The 24,527-nt window shown below is 46.7% G+C and overlaps 1 protein-coding gene across 1 annotated transcript in view; it reads left to right on the top strand.

Moving 5' to 3' along the window:
• The window catches only part of LOC137524123 (uncharacterized), a 240,314-nt gene that overhangs the window by 52,067 nt on the left and 163,720 nt on the right, over positions 1 to 24,527 (top strand). Inside the window, exons 5-6 of the mRNA XM_068243658.1 lie at positions 10,464 to 10,574; positions 20,182 to 20,544. Coding sequence (XP_068099759.1) covers positions 10,464 to 10,574; positions 20,182 to 20,544 — 474 coding nt within the window. The remainder of the gene's footprint in view (positions 1 to 10,463; positions 10,575 to 20,181; positions 20,545 to 24,527) is intronic.

Genomic DNA, 24,527 nt, shown 5'->3' with positions numbered 1-24,527 from the left:
GCCACACTTGTTTTACGACCCTTGCAAGATGGGCCCGCAGGCTGTGAGGGTCACCAGGGGTAGGTGGGTGTTCACATTGTGGGTCCGAAATAAGTTTATTTTTTCTTGGGGGGGGGGGGAGATGATTTGTAGTTACACCCCTGTGTGATATGTGCAAGAACAGCAGACATTTCATAGGAAGTCATTTCTGATGTTCCCTCTTGGTTACTTTGGTATCGGTAACTATTTTTGAAATTTGAGTTTTTGTAAAGTTTGAGGTACAGCAGAGCCAGCGCACATACCTCTCACGGGACAGAGCTGTGGCACGGCTGGACTGGCAGTCTACGGTCATGCAGAAATACTGGGTGTTGTCAAGGCCCTAAGAGGGAAGGGGCAGATGGAAACTTGTCTATCAGAGTGCCTTGAGAATGGGGCGTTGACAGCTTTGGAACAACGGCACAAAGGAACCTTTTTCCAAAGCAGAATTATGAACAGCCAGATGTCTTTTTATTATAATGCCTTGAAAAGGCATCCTTGGCAACTCAGAAGCTTCGGGGTCTATTCACAAAAGAATGCTAAACTCAATGGGCTTGATTCACAAAACGGTGCTAACCTACTTAGCACGTCTAAAGTCTTTAGACGTGCTAACCAGGGTGTTAAGTAGGTTAGCACCGGATTTCTCAATCAGATCGCGCGCAAAGTTTTACGCGCAAAGTTTTACGCGCGCAAAGTCCTATGCACGTGCTAAGTCCCATAGGCTTTAATGGGCACTTCGCACGGAGCGTAAAGTTTTATGCGCATAAAGTTTTGCGCGCAAAAAGCTGGTTTAGACGTGCTAAGGGGGTTTTCACAGGCGTGCTAACAGTTAGCACCGCTTTGTGAATCAAGCCCAATGTGTGCAGACAACCCACGTTAAAGAGGACCTGTAGTGAAAATATCATTATGAAAAAATTGCTTATTTTTTCACAATATTAATTTATATGGAAAATGATTTAGTCAGTTTCTCTCCCTGATTTACTTTCTGAAATGTATCACAGGTGTAAGCATCTTTAGTACTGGCACGTGATTAAAGCAGAATATTCGCTTACTAAGAGAAAAAATCTCTGGTCTCCCAGAATCTCTGGTCTCCCAGAATGCTTTGCGTTTTCTTGCGGAACAGGCCGTATGGATCCGGCCACCTGGATCCGGGAAAACGGTCCGTTTTTATATCTAGTGTGCTGTGAAACATCCGTCTTCCATAGGTTACTATTGCGCTGCAAATCCTTCCGTTTCTGTTCCGCTGGGCAAAATTAGGGCCTGGCCCGGATTTACCTCACAGGAGTCTATAGGCACAAATTTCCTGGCACCTTAGACTTTGCCCTCCATAAACCTAAAAAATAACCGCCGAACCGCAGTGCAAGTGAGCTGGCTGTCCCAGCTGTCACTTCTGGCTTACTTTCCTTACCCATCAGAGGAGGCTACAGGTGCCCCTTAGTATTAGGTAGCCAGAAGTACCCTCAATATTAAGAAGACTGCTTAGCCATTGTACACCTACCCACCCCCTTCCGTGTCCACCTTGTCCCCTTGCTTTGGCAATGCCTGTATGAATCTTGGTCATGCCAATATAGCTATCTTTGAGTTTGAACTAGTGGTGCCCCTGATTGAAGGGAGATCTCATCAGTGGAATGCTGGGAGTTGGGTGAGCAGCCTCTCATTTTCACTCTGCATAGAGAAGGAGGGAAGGAGGCGCTCGGGGGGAGGGGAGTGAGCCACTTTCCATCATCAGGCGCCTGTAGGCATGTGCCTACAGTGCCTTATGGTAAATCCGGCCCTGCCTGCAGCATTTTTTTGTCCGTTCAGCGGAATGGACAATGGAACCGTAAGGCCGGCTCCGCAACTAAAAGCTAATGTGAACTGGGCCTGCCTCAGTGGGAGGGCGAGGCTGCATAGCAACATGCAGCAATAGACAGTATAACTATAAGAAGCATTTCTGGTGGTGAAACGCAAGTAAGTGGGTATCCAGAATGATTTACTGTATGTTGTGTTACGGTTCCTCTAAGCTTAAAGGACAACTGAAGTGAGAGGGATATGGAGGCTGCCATATTTATCTCCTTTTAAACAATACCAGTTCCATGGCATTCCTGCTGATCTATTGGGCTGCAGCAGTGTCTATACAACACCAGAAAGAAGCATGCAGATAATCTTGTCAGATGTGATAATAATGTCAGAAACACCTGATCTGCTGCATGCTTGTTCAGGGGCTATGGCTAAAAGTATTAGAGGCAGAGGATCAGCAGGGCTCCCAGGCAACTGGTATAGCTTAAAAGGAAATAAATATGGCAGCTTCCATATCCCTCTCACGTCATTTGTCCTTTAACCACTTCACCCCAAAGGCGTTTTTACCCTAATGCTGGGAATACACGAGTCGATCCGGCGGCTCGATCAGCCGCCGGATCGACTCCCGCCGCGTCCCCGCACGTCCCCGCGCCTCCCCGCCACCGTCCGGATCGATTCCCGCTCATCTCCGCAGGCACTCCCTTATCTTCCGCTCGATACCCCGCTATTGTCCGCCCGCGGGGATCGAGCGGGGAATCGATCCGGCGGGTCATCGGACCTGACGGAAATTATCAATCGAGCCATCAGCGGCTCGATTGATAAGGGCACATCAACCTGTGTATGCCCACCATTACGAACAAGAGCGGTTTTCACCTTTCAGTGCTCATCCCTTTGATTTGCCAATAGCTTAATCACTACTTATCACAATGAAACAATCTTTATCTTGTTTTTTTTCACCACCAATTGGGCTTTTTGGAGTTATTTGTTTTCAGTAATTACTTTATTTTCTATGCATTTTAAAGGGAAAAACAAGGAAAAAATGAAAAAAATACACTATTTCTCCAATTTCATCCCCTATAGTTTTAATATAAACACTGCTACTGTGCATAAAACCCACACATTTTATCTGCCTATTTGTTCTGGTTATCACAAGGTTTTAATTATGTCCCTAGTACAAAGCATGGTGACAATATAGTATTTGGAGATAAAGGTGTATTTTTTATTTGGTAAGTTTTTTTCTTCACTATTTTCACGTGCGTGTGCATGTGCGGGAGCGCGCAAGCGAACGCACAGAGGCGCGCATGTACTCATGCACAGTGGTCGCAGCAATGTCTGAATTATAAAAACGTCCTGGAGCCGTTAAGAGGCTCTAGCATGACGTTTTTATAAGTCAGCTTGTTATTAAGTGGTTAAAGTAAAACTGCTTAAATTCTGGTAAACATAAACAGGAGCTGAAATGCGTTACTGTACTGGACCACTATCCTGAAAAACTGTAAAATGTAAAATAATTTACATGCTTACAAACAGGGCAGTCTCTAGGCTAAATTGCACCCAGGACGAGGGTGTAAAAATTGCACCCCCCCCCCTCCACCGTGAACTCGCAAACCCTTACTCTTTAGGCACAGTCAGGCAGCCACAGGTCACAAGTGGATCTGCCTACTTACTAGTGACCAGCCGCTCATCCAGGAGGAAGCAGGGACCAGGAAAATACACAGGGGAAGAGAGCCCGGAAAGCCGACTCCTCCATGGGTGCCATCCACTGACAGCCTGCAGTACCGCTACAGGACACCAGGTGTCATCACGCGGTGGTGACGTGATGATGACTTGACGTCTGACGCAGGCAGCCCAGGAGGAGTCAAGGAAGGTGATTGAAGTAGTGGTTCAGTGCAATACTATGAGCCGCAGATCTACCACTACTATACCACTGTGTCAAATTGAAAAATGTTCTGTTTAATTTAAATTTGTATATATTTTTGCAGCGGATTGATCGAAAGTATTATCGATACGATTTTCTTCTGGCGGACTCAAATTGCTTGAGCTGCAGCCACTAAGAATCACTCAGTAGGCAGTATCAGTGTTAGGGAGTCTTGCCCAAGGTCTCCTACTTAATAGGTGCTGGCTTACTAAGTAGGAAGAGCTGAGATTTGCACCCAGATCGCCTGTGCCAGAGGCAGAGCCTGTAGCCTCCCTGGCGGTATGGACGAGCTGAGTTCGTCCAGCAAAAACTTGCAAAAAACGTTAATGACGAGCTGAGCTCGTCCATGCCGACAGGGAGATTTCCTGTTTCTCTGCCCCGCCGGCTGCATTTTTTTCTCATCAGAGGGATTCCCCAGGATGGCTGGATGCCTGACTGCACGCTGTGGGTAGCGATCTGTGCTACCCACAGCGTGCAGAACAAGCGTGCAGAACAAGCATCCAGCCACCCTAGGAAATCCCTGGGCAGCCAGCGGGGCAGAGAATGTGCGGGGGATCCCTCTTGTATGTGGAGGCTGTGCTGGCGGGGGATCCCCCTCTGTGCGGGCGGGGGGAACCCCTTTATATGGTGGCTGTTGCGGGCAGAGGATCCCCCTCTGTGCGGGTGGGGGGATGCCCCTTCTATTGTGGCTGTTGCGGGCGGCCTATCCCCCTCCCCCCCGATCCCAATGTCCCCCCTCCCGATCTCCTCCCCCCCCTCTCTAAGCCCATTGAGTAAATAGATTTACTCACCGAGGGCTTTCTCCAGCGACGGCAGCAGCAGTTCCTCCTCCATCTCCGAAGTCCCGGTCTCTGTACAGTTACATTACGAGGCTTGGTGACGTCACCAAGTCTCGTAATGTAACTGTACAGAGAACGAGACTTCGGAGATGGAGGAGGAAGTGCTGCTGCCGTCGCTGGAGAAAGCCCTCGGTGAGTAAATCTATTTACTCAATGGGCTTAGAGAGGGGGGGGGGGGGGAGGAGATCGGGAGGGGGGACATCGGGAGGGAGGGGGAGGAGGGGGATAGGCCGCCCGCAACAGCCACAATAGAAAGGGGATCCCCCCACCTGCACAGAGGGGGATCCCCCCGCCCGCAAAAGCCACAATAGAAGGGGGATCCCCCCACCCGCACAGAGGGGGATCCCCTGCCCGCAACAGCCACCATATAAAGGGGTTCCCCCGCCCGCACAGAGGGGGATCCCCCGCCAGCACAGCCTCCACATACAAGGGGGATCCCCCGCACATTCTCTGCCCCGCTGGCTGCCCAGGGATTCCCTAGGGTAGCTGGATGCTTGTTCTGCACGCTGTAGGTAGCACAGATCGCTACCCACAGCGTGCTGGGGGGGGGGGGGGAGGATCGGGAGGGGGACATCTGGCTACCTATAAATCTGGCTAAACATCTGGCTCGCTATATACCTGGCTAAACATCTGGCTCACTATATACCTGGCTAAACATCTGGCTCGCTATATACCTGGCTAAACATCTGGCTCACTATATACCTGGCTAAACATCTGGCTCGCTATATACCTGGCTAAACATCTGGCACACTATATACCTGGCTAAGCACCTGGCTCACTATATACCTTGCTAACTATACTTGGCTAACTATACCTGGCTGCACATCTGGCTAACTATACCTGGCTGCACATCTTCTACCTATACATCTGGGTCTTATACTCACCATTGGCATGCTGATCCCTCGTCGCGTACCTGATAGCTTCCCCAGTGTCTTCTTCAATGTCCCTTGGCGGATTTTGCTTCTTCCTCAGCGATCACATGTCCCCCGTTGATCGGCGTTGATGACACCAGGGTCACACAGCGTCATCAACATCTTGCAGAAAACACTTTTTTTTTTTAAATTGAATTCAATACAATAATCTGTATTAAATTTCATATTAAAAAAAAATTGGTTGCAAATTATTGGAAATTAATTGAAACACTTTTTGCACGGAAATCCTGGGGAAACTGAACGCCAGGGTGGTTAAAGTGGATCCGAGGTGAACTTTTACTCATAATTGTGCATAATTGTGTTCCTTTCCTATTGTTTATAGGGCATTCCTCAAGCCAAATACTTTTTTGTTTTTGGTTTAATACTCTAATTCCCTATAAACTAAATAAACCACGCCCACAGGTTTTCAGAGAGCCTTGGCAGTAGCAAGGGCTCATGGGAGCTCAGTCTGGGCAGGAGGAGGAGGAGGTGTTACTAGCCATTGATTTCAGAGGCAGAAGGGAGGAGGGAGGAGGGGGATTAGGTTTTTTTCACAGGCTTAGTGATCAAGATACAGATAAGCCTGCCTCTGTGTAATGTTTACAAACAACATGGCTGCTGTCATTGTATCACAGGAAGAAATAATAATTTTCTATTGCAGCTAGATCTGCTGTGTAAACTATCTAAACTTTAGATAAAATATATAGACAAGTTACTTGTTATAGTTAAAGAGGATTGAAGAGATACTGAGAATAGCCTGAGATGGAGCAGAGAGCTTATCTGTATTGCAGCTACATCACACAGAGGCTACTTGCCTGTAATAGGACTCCAGTCCCTGCTGGTCTCTCACACAAGGCTGCAGCAGCCTTCCTGGAGTCTAGGGACTGTCAAACTTTTCACCCTGTGTAATACCTTATCTAGCTCTCATTTTAATTCCTTTTAAACAATACCAGTTGCCTGGAAGACCTGCTGACCTGTGGCTTCAGTAGTGTCTGGTTCACACTGAATCCAGGCACAGGCAAGCTAGGCAGCTGCCTCTGGCAATACCTGTAGGAGGGGGTGCCACAGATCTATTCTTACAGCACTATGCTTTTTGGAATTCTTATACATGTTATGGCCAAAGCCAGAAGTGTGGCCAGTTCCCACAATGGCTGGCCCATGTGGGAAGTGGACAAGAGATGTGGCCATGGTCAGATGTATGAGAGTATACATTGTACCTTGGCTGGTGAGGTGACAAAAAGTGTTTTCTTTGCGAATGCGCAACCTGCAGGCCTATGTCTAATACTAACCTTCACCTCTCTAGTGCTTAACAATAATCTCCACTCTCCTCTGCCTAACACTAACCTCTCCTCTCCTCGGCTTAAAATTAAACTCCCCTCTCCTGTTCCTAATAGTAACCTTGCCTCTTCTGTGAGGAGAACGCCAGTGCATACCGCTAAGGCTGCATCTGAAATGACCACTAGCTCAGTGTGTAGCACCTAAATAGATTTTCTGCACACTTCGCATTCAATTCAGATGCAAATCATATGCAAATCTGCTACTACTTATTATGCAAACAGAAAACTCAGGAGGAGGGGCTGGGAGCAGCTAGCCTAATAGTTACATAGTTACAAAGTTAAGAAAAGGTGGGGGAAAGGCTGTGCATCCCTAAACACATGCTGCAATTGAATGGTTAATCGCACAGGCATACACCACCTCTGCCAGACTGAAAAATGCATGCCCTGCATCCAAGACAAATGCTAACATTTATTAAGCTAGGAGGAACTTTAGCTTCCAATATGGTCTGCATGCAAAGTATATTATACTAGACACTTGTGCCACGGTGAGGCAAACCTCCGGGCAAGTGACCTAACCTAAATTTAAAACCTTGGGAGCAGCTAAGCAAAAGGGAAATGTGTAACTTACATTTTGTTGAACAGCGAGGAGAATGCCAGCGAAAACCGCTAATACACCGCCTCTGCCAGACTGAAAAATGCATGCCCTGCATCCAAGACAAATGCTAACATTTAGCATATGATTTGCATCTGAATTGAATGCGAAGTGTGCAGAAAATCTATTTAGGTGCTGTGCTGCACACTGAGCTGGTGGTCATTTCAGATGCAGCCTTAGCGGTATGCGCTGGTGTTCTCCTCACTGTTCAACAAAATGTAAGTTACACATTTTCTTTTTGCTTAGCTGCTCCCAAGGTTTTAAATTTAGGTTAGGTCACTTGCCCGGAGGTTTGCCTCACCGTGGCGCAAGTGTCTAGTATAATATACTTTGCATGCAAACCATATTGGAAGCTAAAGTTCCTCCTAGCTTAATAAATGTTAGCACTTGTCTTGGATGCAGGGCATGCATTTTTCAGTCTGGCAGAGGCGGTGTATGCCTGTGCAATTAACCAATCAATTGCAGCATGTGTTTAGCGATGCGCAGCCTTTCCCCCACCTTTTCTTGCCTCTTCTGTGCCTACCACTAACTTTCCCCTCTCCTCTGTCTAATGCCTAGTACACACCATACAATTTTCTGTTAGATTTTTCTGTTAGTTTTTCCAGTTTTTCTGCATTCGATTATTTTCTGTAGAGACTGGTCATTATCGCTGGTGCATTGTCTTCTGGTGATCTCCTGCTGAGTAGAACAATGCCTAATTGCTCGGCAGATAGATGGTAAGATAGATACCAGCATGTTGGAAATTATCTATCTGGCAGGTAAATCTTACAGAAAATTGTATAGTGTGTACTAGACATAACATCAAGCTTTCCGCCTCTCCAGATTCTGTCATGTCCAAGAAAAGAAACAACACCAGACAAATAGTAAAATGGCAGGAAAACCATCTTGCACATTGGCCGGCCAATTTTGGACATTGGTCAGTGATGTTACAACTAAAGTGGCCATTTTGACAAAATGGCCGGCCAATTCCCACTTTGGCTGACTACTGGCTTTGGCTATAAGCTGCGCAACAGCCAGAATGGGATGGAGGGGGCACCGGTTGTGCCTTGCCTAGGGAACTAAAATTGCCAGAAATCGCTCTGCCTGAGGGTCCTTTTCCACTAGCTGTGATCCGCTTAAGAAAGCGGACTGCAGCTATTTTGCCGATCGCTAGAGCACCGTGATTTCCATGTAAATCACGAAATTCATTTCTCACTAGTGCGTGATCATGCTCCATTCCCGTGAGCTGTACGGCACAATTGCGGGTAGTGGAAGTCATCACGACTCTAAAAACATACCTCCCAACTTTTTGAGACAAGAAAGAGGGACACTTAAATAACCACTATTGCGAAAATCTTAAAATGTAAAATATTTGTAAACATGCAGATGAGAAGTGCATCTCTCCCAGAGTAAAATGAGCTATGCATGACTTTATTCCTATGTTGCTGTCACTTACAGTAAGTAGTAGAAATCTGACAGAGCCAACAGGTTTTGGACTAGCCCATCTTCTAATGGGGGATTCTCAGGAATTTCTTTATTTTTGATAGCAATTAGTGAATGGCAGTTGCTCCGTTCAACTGCCAAAAAAGTGTACAGTGATCAGGGAGGCTGGCCAGCATCTTTACATGTTTTTCAGGGAATGTCTTTATAATGAATAAAGGTCATGCTGAGAATCCCCTACGGAGAGATGGACTAGCCCAAAACCTGTCGGTAATGTCAGATTACTACTACCTTCTGTGAGTGACAGCAACATAGGAGAGACGTAATCTATGACTCATTTTACTCTGGAAGAAATATACTTCTTATTTGTATGTGTTTATATATATTTTACATTTCAAGATTTTCGCCACAGGGGTTCTTTAAAGTCAATGTTACCCGATGTAAAAAAACAAAAGTCAGATACTCACCTAAGGAGAAGGAAGGCTGAGTCCTAATGAGACTTCCCTCTCCTCTCCCGGTGCCCGGTCCTGCTCAGGATCCCCCGTAGCAGTATTCGACCAGTTCGGTTAAATACTGCCACTTCCGCCGCCGAAGGGAGGTTTCGGAAGTCTTCGGGAGCACTCGGGCTCCCGAAGACGGGCTGCTCCATACTACGCATGCGCAAGCGCCCTCTATGACGCACTCGCGCGTGCGCAGTATGGAGCCATCTGTCTTCGCGGCGGGGGATTGGAACGGGGGAGCCAGCGCAGCATGGAGGGCGCCGGAAGAGGAGAGGGAAGTCTCATTAGGACCAGAGCCTTCCCTCTCCTTAGGTGAGTATCTGACTTTTGATTTTTTTACGACGGGTAACAATGGCTTTAAATCACGCCCCAGCCGCACCCTTAATCACGCCCCTGCCACAACCATAGTCACGCATACCATAAGAAAAAAAAGTTGTTTTATAAGTTGCCTCAGGTGTGTGGTTCAGACAGTGCTGATGCCAGAATGATCAGCAGGACAGTCAGGCACCTGGTGTTGTTTAAAAGGAAATAAATATCTCCATATACCTCTCACCTCGGGTTCCCTTTAAAGAGACTCTGTAACAAATTTTTCAGCCTTAGTTCTTTTATCCTATAAGTTCCTATGCCTGTTCTAATGTGCTCTGGCTTACTGCTGCCTTTCCTAATTGCACTGTCTCTGTAATACATCTTATCTCCTTTCCTCTGTCGTGTCTGTCGGGTTAAGGCTTGAATGTGTGGAATGTGCAGGGCTGCTTGTGATTGGATAGAATCGATACACACCCTCTGCAGCCCCCCTGCACACTCTGTATGACTCACACACTCTGTTTATGTGAGTCTATCACAAGCTGGTTAGTTTGTTTGTAAACACTGCCTAAAACTGTTAATTACAAGCCAGGATTGCAGCAGATAGTGGCAGAAACAGCACAGAGGGGCTCAGGAGAACATAAGGAATAGAATGGTATGCTTTTTAGTGTAAGAATATTAGAGTACAGATTCTCTTTAAGATACCCAGCACATTCAGAGAATCAGAAATGAAAGATGAATTTCCATGGAACTGTCAGATAAAAAAACAAGCAACATTTCCTGTATTAATTACACACTTATACAGAACCATTTTATTTCTATAACCGCATATACATTTTCTTTCTATTTTCAGATGAATGCAGACGAAACTGCCATACAGGATTTACTGTCTTCTCTGTAATCCTATCTCTCGTAGCACTTGGAACTGCTATCTTTTGGTGGATCTTAGTCAGAAAAAAGAAATGTGAGTAGACTGGCATCCAATTCATAGCTTTTGTTTTTTTACCATTTCTGCAAAAACGTACCTAATATCGTGATTGGGAATACAGTATTTGTTGAATTCTGGATGTTTCGGTGGGATGTGATAGAGGTCCACGTCCCACCGGGCTTCTCTGTCTCCAGCGCCGCTCATGCTCTAGAACAGGGGTCTCAAACTCGCGGCCCGCGGGCCATTTGCGGCCCTCAATACAATATTTTGTGGCCCGCGCCGGCAAAAGCTTCCTTATAGTTCGCTTCAGTGCTCCCAAGTAATCCGCCGCAACCCCACCGCTAAACGAGGGCTGCAGAGCCCCCAAATCGCCAGGGGGCAATCTGCCGGCATTTCCTGGAAGGGGCAGAGCTTTCAGCTTTAGCTCTGCCCCTCCTGACGTCAATCGCGGCGCATCGCCGCCACTCCCCGCCCCTCTCTGTGAAGTAAGAGTGAGAGGGGGGGGGGGCAGAGGCGGCGATGCACCGTGATTGACGTCAGGAGGGGCAGAGCTGAAGCTGAAAGCTCTGCCCCTTCCAGGAAATGCCGGCGGATTGCCCCCCGGGCGATTTGGGGGCTCTGCAGCCCTCGTTTTGGGGCGGGGACACGGCGGATTACTTGTAATGGGAGCACTGAAGCGACTAGGTAAAATAGGCAAAATAGTTCGCTAATTAAAACTGTTAATAATGACATTTGAGGACTTTTTTTGCGAAATCCCTTATGCGGCCCAGCCTCATCCTGACTTTGCCTCCTGCGGCCCCCAGGTAAATTGAGTTTGAGACCCCTGCTCTAGAATCAGGAAGTAGATTAAAAACGACTTGACCACCACCAGTAAGAGTATGTCCCTGTATTTACACAAATATAAACAAATATAAACACTTGGTTCTGTTTCTATTTTTAGAACACACTAACTCTGTATCGCCATCTTGTGGCCAAAAAAGAAAACCACATCCAAATAAATACCCTATTATACACCTTCCATAGAAAAATGAAATACATTTTCATTGTTTTTAAAAACCCTTGGAGGTCAAGTGGGCAGCGCTGCAGAAAGAGAAGCTTGGCAGGATGTGGACCTCTATCGTATGGAGCTCGGAGGAAGTGAGTGGTCACTGTAATCCCAGCCCTCTGCTGTGAAGCTCTGCATATTGGGGGGAGCACAGAAGGGGGGCCCGAGGAGAGGGAGGGAGGAGCTGGGCCCTCCTCCTTGCACAGGTCTGCCTCCAATTATTTTCCAGTGCTCGAATGATGTACCTGCAGAGAGAGAGAGAGAGAGAGCGAGAGAGAGCACTTGTCTGGAGTATGTAAATGAATTGTTTTGCTGAACTAACAACAGCATCTTGTGTCTACATTTGGGTAGGTAAGTCCACCACTAACCCCCCCACATTTCAAAGTTTTTATAATCTTTTACACTTCTGGCACCTATGTACAACTGCAATACTATGATGTACTTACAGCTCTGGCCCTTCTCTCTGTGCCCACTGTTCCCCCTCCTGCATTGCACCCCCAGCAGCCACCACTCACCTGCCCCTAGATATGGGGCTGGGTAGGGGAACCACCACCATCAGGCTCAGGTCCCCCACCCCATGTTTCCCTACTCACCAGTCGGTCGGTGGGTGAGCTCGTAGGTATGTACTAGAAACCTTTATCTCACTCTGCAGCCAAACCTCAAACAGAAAAACTGATATGTGTAAAACAAATTTAATGTATAAAAAATCTAAAAACATGTGGACTCCGGCACTCTCCAAGCAAACCCGTTTATTAAACAAACAAACAGGTACAACAGCAATCCCTGGTCTACAGCTGTTACATGCGCTCCACAAGCCTCTTCAGGACACATGGGGCCTGTCATACTACCCTCCCTATGTACAGGTAAACATATCAACCCATCCATTTAGGTAGGGGAGGTAACAGAATATACAAAAATATACAAAAAAAAATTGGACAACATTTTTTAAAAAAGGTATTTGCTCCACTCCTCTCATTAAAACCCAGGTTCCACAGATCTTCAGTAAAATCAGTACATCCTTATATATCGTATACTACCACCGGCTCTCTGGTCTACTATGCCATGACGTACAGCAAGTTCCGTTCCGTGTTAGTCGTATTTCTCCTGGTGTCCTGAGCCTGATACTGGTGGCTTACCCTTCTCACCGTGACCTGCATGCTAGTGAGATGTGCTGGGTGAATTGTAATGTTGGTTACCATCTACACTACGATGTGGAGTCCACTTTCTTTTGAGGTGTTTGTAACCTGTGAAGACTGCCGACTGGGTGAAGACACAGGTGGATATCCAAATCCAAATCCAAAAAAGCTTTATTGGCAGGACCAAATACATTTAGCATTGCCAAAGCAAAACAAAACATTAACATGGGGGGGGGGGGGGGGAATTGTGGGAATAAGGGAAGGATAAAGGGGGTTGGGGTATATAGTCCATAGGTGTGTGGAGGATGTAAGGGACAGCATGGGGGACTGGGATATACAGTCCATAGGGGGGTATTGGGGGGAATACAGTCCATGTGGTATCATGTTCCTCTCAGTTGGTGGCAGGCTGTGACATATCGGGCAGCTATTTGCACGGTTGTTTCCTCCTTCCCCAGTAGGATGTAGAGTTTCCTCTCCTCATCTGTGGAGGTAAAATCCTGGATGTGGGCGCAGAGTCTCTGGAAGTGGGCGGTCCTCACAGGTGCATATTTGCTGCAGTGTAGCAGGAAGTGGGCCTCATCCTCCAAGACCTCCTGGTCGCATTGTCTGCACAGTCTCTCCTCCCGGGGCTTCCATGTCTGTCTGTGCCACCCTGTCTCTACCTCCAGGCTGTGGGCACTCAGACGGTACAAACTCAAGACCTGTCTGTCTTTGTGGTGATGTAGCCTCCCCAGATATGGAGCCATTGTGTACTCCCTCTGTAGTGATTGATAGACAGCGAGTTTCTTGGAATTCTTTATGTCACTTCTCCATTCCTCTATGTATCGTTCCTTGCAGCTTTCTATAGTCTGTTTTATTTGGGCTTTTGTCAGCCTGTGTTGGTGGCCTTGGCTGGGCTGGCTGCTGATGCTTTGCTTGAGAGCGCGTGGTATGGCCTCGCCCCCCTGGCTCAGTGAGGCTTTATGGTGGTAAGTGCTGGGGTTGCTGCTCTGTATATGCGCCCAGTATGAGAGTGCCCTCTGCTGGATAGTAAGCCATAGTGGGAACCTGCCTAGCTCTGCCCGGCAAGCTGAGTTTGAAGTGCTTCGATGGACTTGGAGGAGATACTTGCAGAACTCTAGATGGAAGATTTCTGTTGGGCTGGAGTCCCATTTTGATTGGTCAGGGTAGGTGACCGGGCCCCATACCTCACTGCTATAGAGCAGGATTGGGGTGATGATGCTGTCAAATATCTTTGCCCAGACTCTCACTGGTGGTTTTAGGTGGTAAAGCTGTCTTCTGATGGCATAAAATGTTCTGCAGGCTTTGTCTTTCAGGGCCTGTACTTCTGGTTTAAAGCTTCCTGATTGGTTGATCTCCAGCCCCAGGTAGGTGTAGCTGTTAGTGGACACCAGTGGGGAGCCATTTAATATAAATGAGGAGGTGGACGTTTTATTTCCATTCTTCCTCTGGACAGGGCCGGATTTGCACTTTTTACTGCCCTAGGCCAACTATCACAAGCCGCCCCCAGATCAACAGCATCCAACCCCCCACCACCACCACCACCACCATGGCCTATCTCCGCCCCTGCCCTTTAAAGTGAAATGGAACCCATTTTAAATTTCAATATAACTAAGAACTACCTGACTAATTCCTCAGTTTGATTACAGCAGAGTGCTGAACAAACACCCGCTCCTTCTCCCTAGTGATGCGGCTCGCATAAATGCACCTGATCTGTGCCGTTTTCCATTGGCCTGAACACTCTGTCAGTCACTGTGAAGTGAGCATGTTCAGGCCAATAGAAAGCCGCACACATCAGGTCCATTTATGTGAGCCACATCACTAGGGTGGAGGAGGCAGGGAGGATCAGGAGTGTGTTCGGCTGTAATCACACAGAGGAAACAGCCAGGTAGGTTTAGCAGCCTTAGCCCCCACTACACAGACAGAGTCATGAAGCCTTAGTAGTACTGCTGCACGGCCTATGTCCACCCCAGCCCTGCTTATTGCAGAATGGGGGGAGGGGAGGCTGGGAAGATTAGATTTTCCTACCGGAGGCTTCTTTCAGTTCCCAGCAGTCTATCAGATCTCTTGCTTTAGTTCTGAATCCCTCCATGGTGACGTCCCCTCCAAAATATCTGGCTACTCCGCATCTCCTCGATCACTCTCCGATGGCCAGGAGCAGTCTGCGTATGGAGTTTAAGTTGTTGTGAACTGCAAATGTTTCTGGCAATGACAGTGTGATTGAGGAAGCACCCAGATGGATGCAAGCATGTCCCATGGCGACCGACACTGGGCGACATTCAGATCTTTTGGAGTGGCAGGTAGCACTTTGGAGGTAGAAGCCCCAGGTAAGTAAATCTGAATACAACCTCCCCCCCACAGTCCAATTCAGACAACCCTGAAACCTACCTACAAACATGCCTGAAACCTAAAAACTTAAAAGCGAGTGAAATGCAATGCAACATTTTGGCTTGGATAGATAATCACAGAACTGTAAAAGAGAGATGGGAGTATAGAACACTTGGTCTGCAGGCTTGTTATACAGCACCTTAATAATTGTGGGCAGAAATCAGACGGCACAATAGCCAATAAAACAAAACTCACTAAAACAGACCTTTGTCTCAGTCCCCGGCAATTCCCTTCCATCCCTCACAGCATTCCAAACACAGACAAGGCTGCAAATACGATACACTATACACATACTTGCAAAGAAGCAGCCATGTACTCTATCTCCGTTTGCAGAGAGTCCCTCTCAGCAGGACACTGTGCGGTGATAAGCCTGACGCTGAACATCTGCACTGCTCTTCTCCGTGAAGCTCCAACGGCCAGGCAATGAAGCAAAGATTACAAAAAAAAAAAGCCAGCCTGGATCAAAACTGAAGGAAGCAGCAGCAGCAGTGAGGATGGATGCTGCTCTGCACGTCTGTGCGTGCTTTTTTTCTGACTGCCTGCGTCCATGACGAATCAGCTGTTCTTTCTCTTGTGAAGTTTTCCGGAATGAGGCCACGCTCTGTGCGTGTGCCTCCGTGCATTTGGATTGGTCACTGGCCTCCAAGGCACGGCTCCTCTGTGTCCCCACACACTGCTCCTCAAATCAGCTTCCCTGCCTTGCCGCCACTGGGATCCTTCTTCCAGCCACGTGTGTACATCCCTGCCAGAGTGTGAGTCACATGCCTGCCTCTGCCGCTACTATGGGTAAACTAATGCAGGCAGGGCGGCCGCTGCACTGCCACTATGAAGGAGTCAGGACTGAGAGTCGGCTTAGATGATTAGCGTGGTTGGGCGCTTTGATCCAGCCTGGTGTATACAAATGTTTCCTGCCCTCAGCCGCCCTAAACAGGGTTGATTTTCTGGCACCCTAGGCCTGTGCCTTGGTGGCCTTGCCAGAAATCCGGCCCTGCCTCTGGAACACCATCACTTTTGTCTTCTTTGGGTTGATGGGCAGTGCCCATGTGGTACAGAAAGTCTCCAATACTGACAGGCTGTCCTGTAGTCCTTTCTCTGTTGGGGAGAGCAGCACAAGGACATCTGCATACAGCAGGAACTTCACCTCGTGGTCATGCAAGAGGAGGCCTGGTGCTGGGGAGGATTCCAGGGCTACAGCCAGTTGGTTAATGTATATGTTAAAGAGTGTTGGGCTCAGACTGCAGCCCTGCCTGACTCCTCGACCCTGCTTGAAGAACGCACTTCTCTTCCCGTCCACTTTCACACTGCATTGGTTCCCAGTATATGAACTCTTGATGACATCATAGGTTTTTCCTCCTATTCCACTCTCTAGGAGTTTTAGGAAAAGGCCTGTGTGCCACACTGAGTCAAACGCCTTCTTAAAATCAACAAAGCAAGCGTGTATTTTGCCACGTGAGCTGTGGACATGGGTCTTGATAAGGCTGTGCAGTGTGTAGATGTGGTCGGTTGTGCGGTGGTTTGGCATGAACCCGGCTTGGCTTTTGCTGAGTACGTCCTGCTGTGTGAGGAAGGAGAGGATCCTCTTATTGATGATGCTGTTAAAAAGTTTCCCCAGTGTGGTGCTGACACAGATTCCTCTGTAGTTTGCTAGATCATATCTGTCCCCATTCTTGTAGATGGGTGTTATGAGGCCTTCACTCCAGGCCTGAGGAAAGGAGCCCGCCCTCAGGATAAGGTTGAATAGTCTTGCGAGTGCCTCATGTATTTCCTGGGGGCTGTATTTGATCATCTCTGGCAGGATGCCATCGGTACCGCTAGCCTTCTTACATTTTATCAGCTTTGTTCTTTCTCTTATTTCCTGCACCGTGATTGGTGTATCCAGGGGGTTTTGAAAGTCCTTGATTGTCTCCTCCATGTCCTTCAGTTTTGCGGCTATTTGTTTCTGCTCCAGGGTTTGGGCATTTTCTGGGATGTCTTTGTAGAGGTTCCTGAAGTAGTGGAGCCAGATGTGGCCATTTTGGATATGAAGAGGGCTTTTTTTAGGCTTTGCACCGATATGGTTCCAGGTCTCCCAGAATGAGTTGACTTGGAGGGAGTCCTCCAGCTGTTGGAGTTTGTGGGAGATGTGGCTCTGTTTTTTCTGCCTGAGGGTGTCTTTGTATTGTCTCTGTAGGTGGTCATGGGCTTCCCTTAGGTCTCGGTTGTTGGGGTCTCTGTGTTTTTGGTTAGAGGCTGCCCTTAGCGAATTACGTAGAGCCTTGCATTCACTGTCAAACCATTTTTGGGACTGTTTATTTGTGGATCTCTTGAAGTTGGTCTGCTTGAGGCCTGCTAGTACTGCCATGGTATGTAGGATGTTACTGAAGTCCTTCACTACATGGCTGACACCTTGTTGGTTTGGTTCATATGGGTTGTTATAAAAGTTTGTCAGCAGTTCTTGGATTTTGGCAGTTTTGGTCATGTTGGTGTATTCGGTGGCAGACTGTTTGGGCCATTTGAGGGGTGGTGGCAGCTTGTAGAGACCGGTCTGATGAGGCTGCTGTGTGGTTGGTTTGTCGGTGGATTTCAGGTACAGCAGGATTTGGCTGTGGTCTGACAGGTGTGTTTCAGGGGTGACTATATCTGAACTTGTTGTACATTGAGAAAAACTATAAGGGAAAGTAAATTATGAGGGCGGCACTACAAATGAATATGGGGTGGTATCATTCTGCTGAGGTTTAATGGTCTTCAACTTTGCATTGCGTTATTGCTTTGTGTTGTTTTTCTACCACACCTTCTTATATTATTTGCTTATGCCTCATCCTTCTTCATCTATCATATTTAGAACAAAGATATGGCTCCGGAATTGCAGTAGCATGATGCGTCATTTCCGGACAGTCAGAGAACATGCAAATCATGCTTTATGTCCATGAATGAGATGCCTTTAGAAACACTGTTTAATAGAACACTTATAGCATATTTATTTTACAGAATAGAATAAAACATTGCAGATCTCTGGTCAAACTGGTAGGGATGGACAGTTGTGTGTGCTAAATTAAAGGGTTACTTCAGCCTAAACAAACATACTGTCAGCAAGTTACATTAGTTATGTTAATTACAATAGATAGGTAATATCATTTTTTACCCACCCGGTTTTAAAAGAACAGGCAAATGTTTGTGATTCATGGGGGCTGCCATCTTTGTCATCGGGGCAGCCATCTTTTTGGTTGGAAGGAGGTGACAAGGAGCAGGAGACACAGTTCCAACTGTCCTGTGTCCTGATAACCCCTCCCAGCTGCACACGCTAGGCTTCAAATGTCAAATTCAAAATGTAAAAAAAAAAAAAATTGCACCAAAACAGCAGAACGAGAACAACAACATCAGAAATCCCATCATGCTTTGCACAGCATCAGGGGGAAAAAAGCCAGGGCAGTTTTCTTCTGTGCAGCTAAAAATGACACTTGTATAAGAGAAACACAATTCTGATGCTGTGAAACTGTTAAAGAAACACCAGGCCTTTTCAGAGCTGCTGAGTCGATTTGTAGTCTGGAGGTTCACTTTAATGAAAAGATATACAGCTTAACTGAGCAATCACATGCCGCAGCAGCATTAACCTCCATTTATTTCCCAAAAAATAGCATAAAGATTGCATCAACTCAGAATTATTTACATCCCTTTGATACATCCCTAGTCTCTGGCACGTGTCCAAGGCCCTGCAAATGAGAAACTCAAACATTCATGCTTGAAAAATAGCAGCCGCGTATAAATACTGCCACAGAGATGGTCACTGAGATGATAGTAAAACAACATGTGTTTTGATTGGTCCAACTGGAAGTCAGACAAAAACTGAAACCAAAGTTGGATCAACTTGAAAAGTAACATCCCAATGGTCTTCTCTGTAGATGACAAAAGATGACGTCTGGGTCTTTCTCAATAGAAAACCATCACAGCCTAACTAGATTTCTGGAAGGGATGAGGATCCGTCTTCCCCTCTACTATAGGCTCAGGAAGGTGCTCTGAGTCCTCCAACACCAGCAGCATAGGAGATGTACTGAAACACACTGGATTGCAGGACTGGAAACAAAGAGGATCTAAAACCACTAATATGTTTGAAGTGGGCTAAAAAGAACCAAAAAGCTTCTCTACTGAAAGACCTATGCCAAGTACAATGTTTCCTTTGTATAGCAGAAGGTATTTCAAAGTATTCAGCTTCACATGAGCAAGATATTAATCCCTTAATGCATCATGGGTAGGGTAGGGCCGGTTCACATTGCAAAACGCGGACGGCCACGCATGCGGAATGCAACGCATGCGAACGCACGCCATCCTCGTTTGTATGCGTTGCATGGCTGATCCCATCACTGAAAAGTGAATGGGACAGCCGCGCGTTTTTGCAAAATCTGCGTGCAGCATGTATTCCCGGACCGCACAGGTCCGGAACGCATGCAGTGTGAACATCGGACATTGCACTCTATGCAATGTCTGATGTCCTGCGTGTCGGCCCCTGCACGCGTTTCCAAAACGCGGCTGGAAACACGTGCAGTCTGAACGGGCCCTTAGACATCTTCAATTTTCCCGCCTAAAACAGAAGGTGTTTCAGAGATCTTCATTCAGCTTCACTTGAGCAAAACAATACTCCCACAATGCATCATGGGCAAATATGCAAACCATTTAGTCCTCTTCAAGTATCCTAGTGGCTCCAGGTTCTCTATCATGGGGTTCTCTGTAATGCCTCCCTCTATTTTCATTTATGGTAGTCATCTTGGCAGACCTGGCTGAAACAGTAATTACTCAAAATAGGGGACACTGGTTTTGTTTTTTACCAGATAAAAGTCAAATTTACATTAATTGCAATAAAGAACTCATGTTTTTAGGGGCAATATAGTGAATTTACTGCTTATTATAGGAAAGCTGGTGAATATTCTGCATGTTCCTGTTACCAGTACAATTTAATGTTTTTTTCTGCTATGAAAATATTAAGAGGGTGTGTCCTTTTTTCCCTGTTGTGAGAGATCTAACAGTTGCAGTACTCATATTTGTGACTGTTGCTTGGAAGGTTCTTTTTTTTAATTTGTTGATTGTTAATTGTTTTTGTCAGACTTCCGTGTGAGTCACATCTACAAAGACCAGACGTGGTCAGATGAGAAGGTCACTCTGTACTGTATGGCTTTCAGATGCCCAGAGGTTGTGCAGGCGGTCTGGAAAGTTATGGTAGAGGGACGACAGCCAATCACTGTATCCGATAGTCGGAAGGATACTGATGAAGAAAAAGCCCTTTTATCACAGCACAGTGATTTCACTGCAACAACAAAGCAACATGAGGAAAATGGCCAGCGCAATGCTACAGCCATGCTGAGCTTTAACCCGTCTGCTGCTGAATACAAGAAAATGGATATTAAATGCAGCCTCACGTGTGGTCAGAGACTAAAGGAAAGAACTCTGCAATGCAGCATCATTTTGAGTAAGAAAACTTTATTTGTATGTACTTTTAGCTTTACACTGCACTGTCAGAAAACGAAATGTACTCATGCAGGCAGAAATCCAATAGTCTTGTTATAAAATGGAACTGTGTTTATTGTTAGATGGTGATGTTGCGAACTTGAAATTTTGGGTTCGCAAGCATAAATTTACTGCAAATGTTTGCAAGCCGGCAAATCAGGCGTACCGCCATAGACTTCAATGGGCAGTAGAATTCTAAAACCTAGAGGGGCTATTTCTAGCCACAAAAGTGATGGGAAAGTTGTTTAAAGGGGCCTAACACTGGACTGTGGCATGCCGAAGTGGGATACATGGCAAAAGTCCCACCAAAAACTATGTAGTTGACCTAGAGTCGTGTTTTAATCTCTAAAGGGCAGAAATCACATTACAGTCCTAAATTTGTGGAATAAAGTGCTTTAAAACGCCCGTCGTATGTACACATTGATCAGGTTGTGTGAGGGTTAGGCCCGGCTAACACTGACAGACGAAGTGGTGTCGGTCGCTGTGGTTGTGCGCATGTTCATGGGAGTGGAGGTGCTTGTAGTTTTCCAGCCCCTTTGATCAGGTTGAGGTAGTTCAATGATGTTGTGGATTGCCCATATCAGAGGAGGATGAGGCTGTTGCGGCAAGGTTCCTAGCAGAAGTGGTAGAAGATGGGGTATGCTGCTGTGTAAGCCAGTCCACTACTTTTGTGGCATTTTGTGAGTTCAAGGTATGTGGCCTCTGAACACCGAGCAATATGCTAGGGCCACAGGAAATCACAGCAGCACGACACTATGACCCCTACCGTGTGGCCTGCCCCTGCCTGTGTTTTTTTTTTTTTTTTTTGTTTTTTTTTACAATATCAATAAAAAGGGAGGGACTGATTGTTGCTTCATGCAGGTCAGGTGACAGGTTTATGCAACTGTCACCTCAAAATATAGGCCCTGCCATTGAAGCCTTATGCAGGGCAGTAGTGGATATTGGGTGCCAATAGTGGTGGTGAAGGGTTATTGGGTTATCTAGTCAGTGCACTACTAGGGCCAGCAGATCTGTCTCCAACAGCTAACAGTGACTACTAATCAAAACACTGTTGTCTTGGAAGATGTCTCTATACATATTCAATAGGGCTCTAGCAGTTTTCAAAACAATTTCTCTACCTACCTAGTAGCACTAGTAGAAACAGAAAAGCACAAGGACACCGGGAGCCCGATATCGAGTATTATCGTTGTGTAAATTGGTCTATTGTAGTGAAATTATACTCACAATTCTGGGTTGCTTTTACGGCAACCACCATCAGAGCATGTGGAGAAGTACCGTCTCCACTCGGCCTTGTCGGTCGCCGTTCCCGGAGGAAAAAAATACCACTATAAAACTATAATGATATGACCCCACACTGTGAGGTATAGTTTAGTATAAACCACTGTGGGAGGCGCCCTTACGAATCAAAATATACAGCACAACATAAAATTATATCAAAGGTAAGCGTAATACGTCTTACCTGATGCGAAGACTCAAACACATAAGGTAGTAAATTCGTATTTATTTATTGCACTAAGGACAACGCGTTTCGCGACCACAAGTCGCTTCTTCAGGTCAAGTACGTGCTGTGTATCAGGAATGCTAAGCGTGGGCGCCATAGTGGTCTCTACCTACCTAGTCCTTTATTTTTTTTTTATACCACCGCTACAGCTACATATATACAAGAACCCAAATTAGCTCAACGTGTTTTGCCTCCTTCTTTTACAGTGGGGCTTCGTCAGAGCTGCCCTGTAAAGTGCTAGTGCTAAACAAAGATTAAAACCCCATTGACAGTATCATTAGTCACACAGGCCCTTATTTAATTCTCTTTTTCTTCTAAGTTTTCTGCTAGAAGATATTTTTTCATTTTCTATTTAAAATAACTTAAATGAAAAAGTACCAAAACGTAGGTGGAAAAGTACTGTCAAAATTACTTGCTACTTGCTAAATTTTCTTGCTGGCTGGTGGCTTGAAATGCATTTTACTGATGAGGTGTGAAAATATCACCTAGGACAGGGGACGGCAACCCGCGGCTCCAGACCCGCATGCGGCTATTTTTCACCTTCGCCGTGGCTCCTAGGCGGCTCCGGTGTCAGTGGCTGCGGCGCGCGTGACGTGTGCTGTCGCTGGCAGGGCTTCGGGCGGCCATTTTCCCGTAGCCCTGCAGTGTAATGCAGGCAGGACGTGACGTCGGGAAGGAAGAGGATCATGGGAGTTGCACGCCACAAGGAGGTCGGGACCGGAGGTCGGGACAGGAGGAGATCGTGACAGGAGGTCTTCTGACTAGGTGAGTAAATGGGTTTTTCTTTTCAGATCTTGCTGAAGGATTGTGCATATTGGGGTCAGATCTGCTGAAAGATTATGCATATTGTGTTCAGATCTGCTAACGATTTGTGCACAGGGGCGTAGCAATAGGGGTTGCAGAGGTTGCGACCGCATCGGGGCCCTTGGGCCAGAGGGGCCCCGAAGGGCCCTCCCTCAACTACAGTATTAGCTCTCTATTGGTCCTGTGCTCATAATAATCACTTCTATAGATACTTTGAATAGTGGTAATCATTAACAAACTGTTCCCTATCCCCTTCTTGCACCTCTGACACTGTAGTTGCCATTGGCAGGTTTTGGTGCGCCGTATCAATTGTTACGTATAGAGTGCTTGGGGGGGCCCCATTGTAAAACTTGCATCGGGGCCCACTGCTCCTTAGCTACGCCACTGTTTGTGCATATGGGGGTCACATCTGCTAACGATTTGTGCATATGGGGGTCATATCTGCTAACGATTTGTGCATATGGGGGTCATATCTGCTAACGATTTGTGCTAAAAAAAAACCTTCCCGTGGCCGCAGGGCCGCGAGAATCAAAATGCCAGGGAGGTTAAGGGAAATTCCAAATAAGTCAGCCATATTGAATAGATTGAGTATAAAAATAGGAGCTAAATCCCATAGCACTTGCATCAAACCTGAATCTGTTCTGAAAGAAATCTTCCCAGCTACAAGCACTCACTCGGGTGCCTGCAGTAAATAAAGAAAGGACAGCTGCTGCTGACTCTCATAGGGAAAGATTAGTTAGGCTCTTGTAGGCTTCTTAGCTTGCTCCTTGCTGATTTTTATTGCTAAAAAAGCACCCCACAAAAGAGCTAATCTTGTTCTTGTGATCTATTTTTTTTCTGTGTGTCCCACTGACACCTCTGTTGCATAGACAGCCTTGATAATTCATACTGTGTGTGCCACTGCCAGCCAGGCCCAGCACATTCAGTGACTACCTGTGTGTGTGACAGGTGGACATTGTAATACCCATTACTGCATATACGTACCTACCTGTTGTTTGCAGTGCACCCACCTACCTACGTGAGCTGAGCTGAGTGCACGCAGTGTCACTGTGCCTGTCTTCTACCTGTCTGTGTGTTACAGGTGCACATTGTAAGACCCATTACTGCATATACGTACCTACCTGTTGTTCGCAGTGCACCCACCTACCTACGTGAGCTGAGCTGAGTGCACGCAGTGTTACTGTACCTGTCCGCTACCTGTCTGTATGTGACAAGTGCACGTTGTAATACCCATTACTGCATATACCTACCTACCTGTTGTTCACAGTGCACTCACCTACCTACGTGAGCGCACGCAGTGTCACTATGCCTGTCTTCTACCTGTCTGTGTGTTACAGGTGCACATTGTAAGACCCATTACGGCATATACCTACCTACCTGTTGTTCACAGTGCACTCACGCAGTGTCACTGTGCCTGTCCGCTACCTGTCTGTGTGTGACAGGTGCACATTGTAATACCCAGAACTGCATATACCTACCTACCTACCTGTAGTTCACAGTGCACTCACCTACCTACGTGAGTTGAGCGCACGCAGTGTCACTGTGCCTGTCTTCTACCTGTCTGTGTGTTACAGGTGCACATTGTAATACCCATTACGGCATATACCTACCTGCTGTGTTCAGTGCACCCACCTACCTAC

Source organism: Hyperolius riggenbachi, chromosome 7 (genome assembly GCF_040937935.1).
Source record: "Hyperolius riggenbachi isolate aHypRig1 chromosome 7, aHypRig1.pri, whole genome shotgun sequence".
Taxonomy (NCBI): Eukaryota; Metazoa; Chordata; class Amphibia; order Anura; family Hyperoliidae; genus Hyperolius; species Hyperolius riggenbachi.
This window is presented reverse-complemented; position numbering and strand designations above follow the sequence as displayed.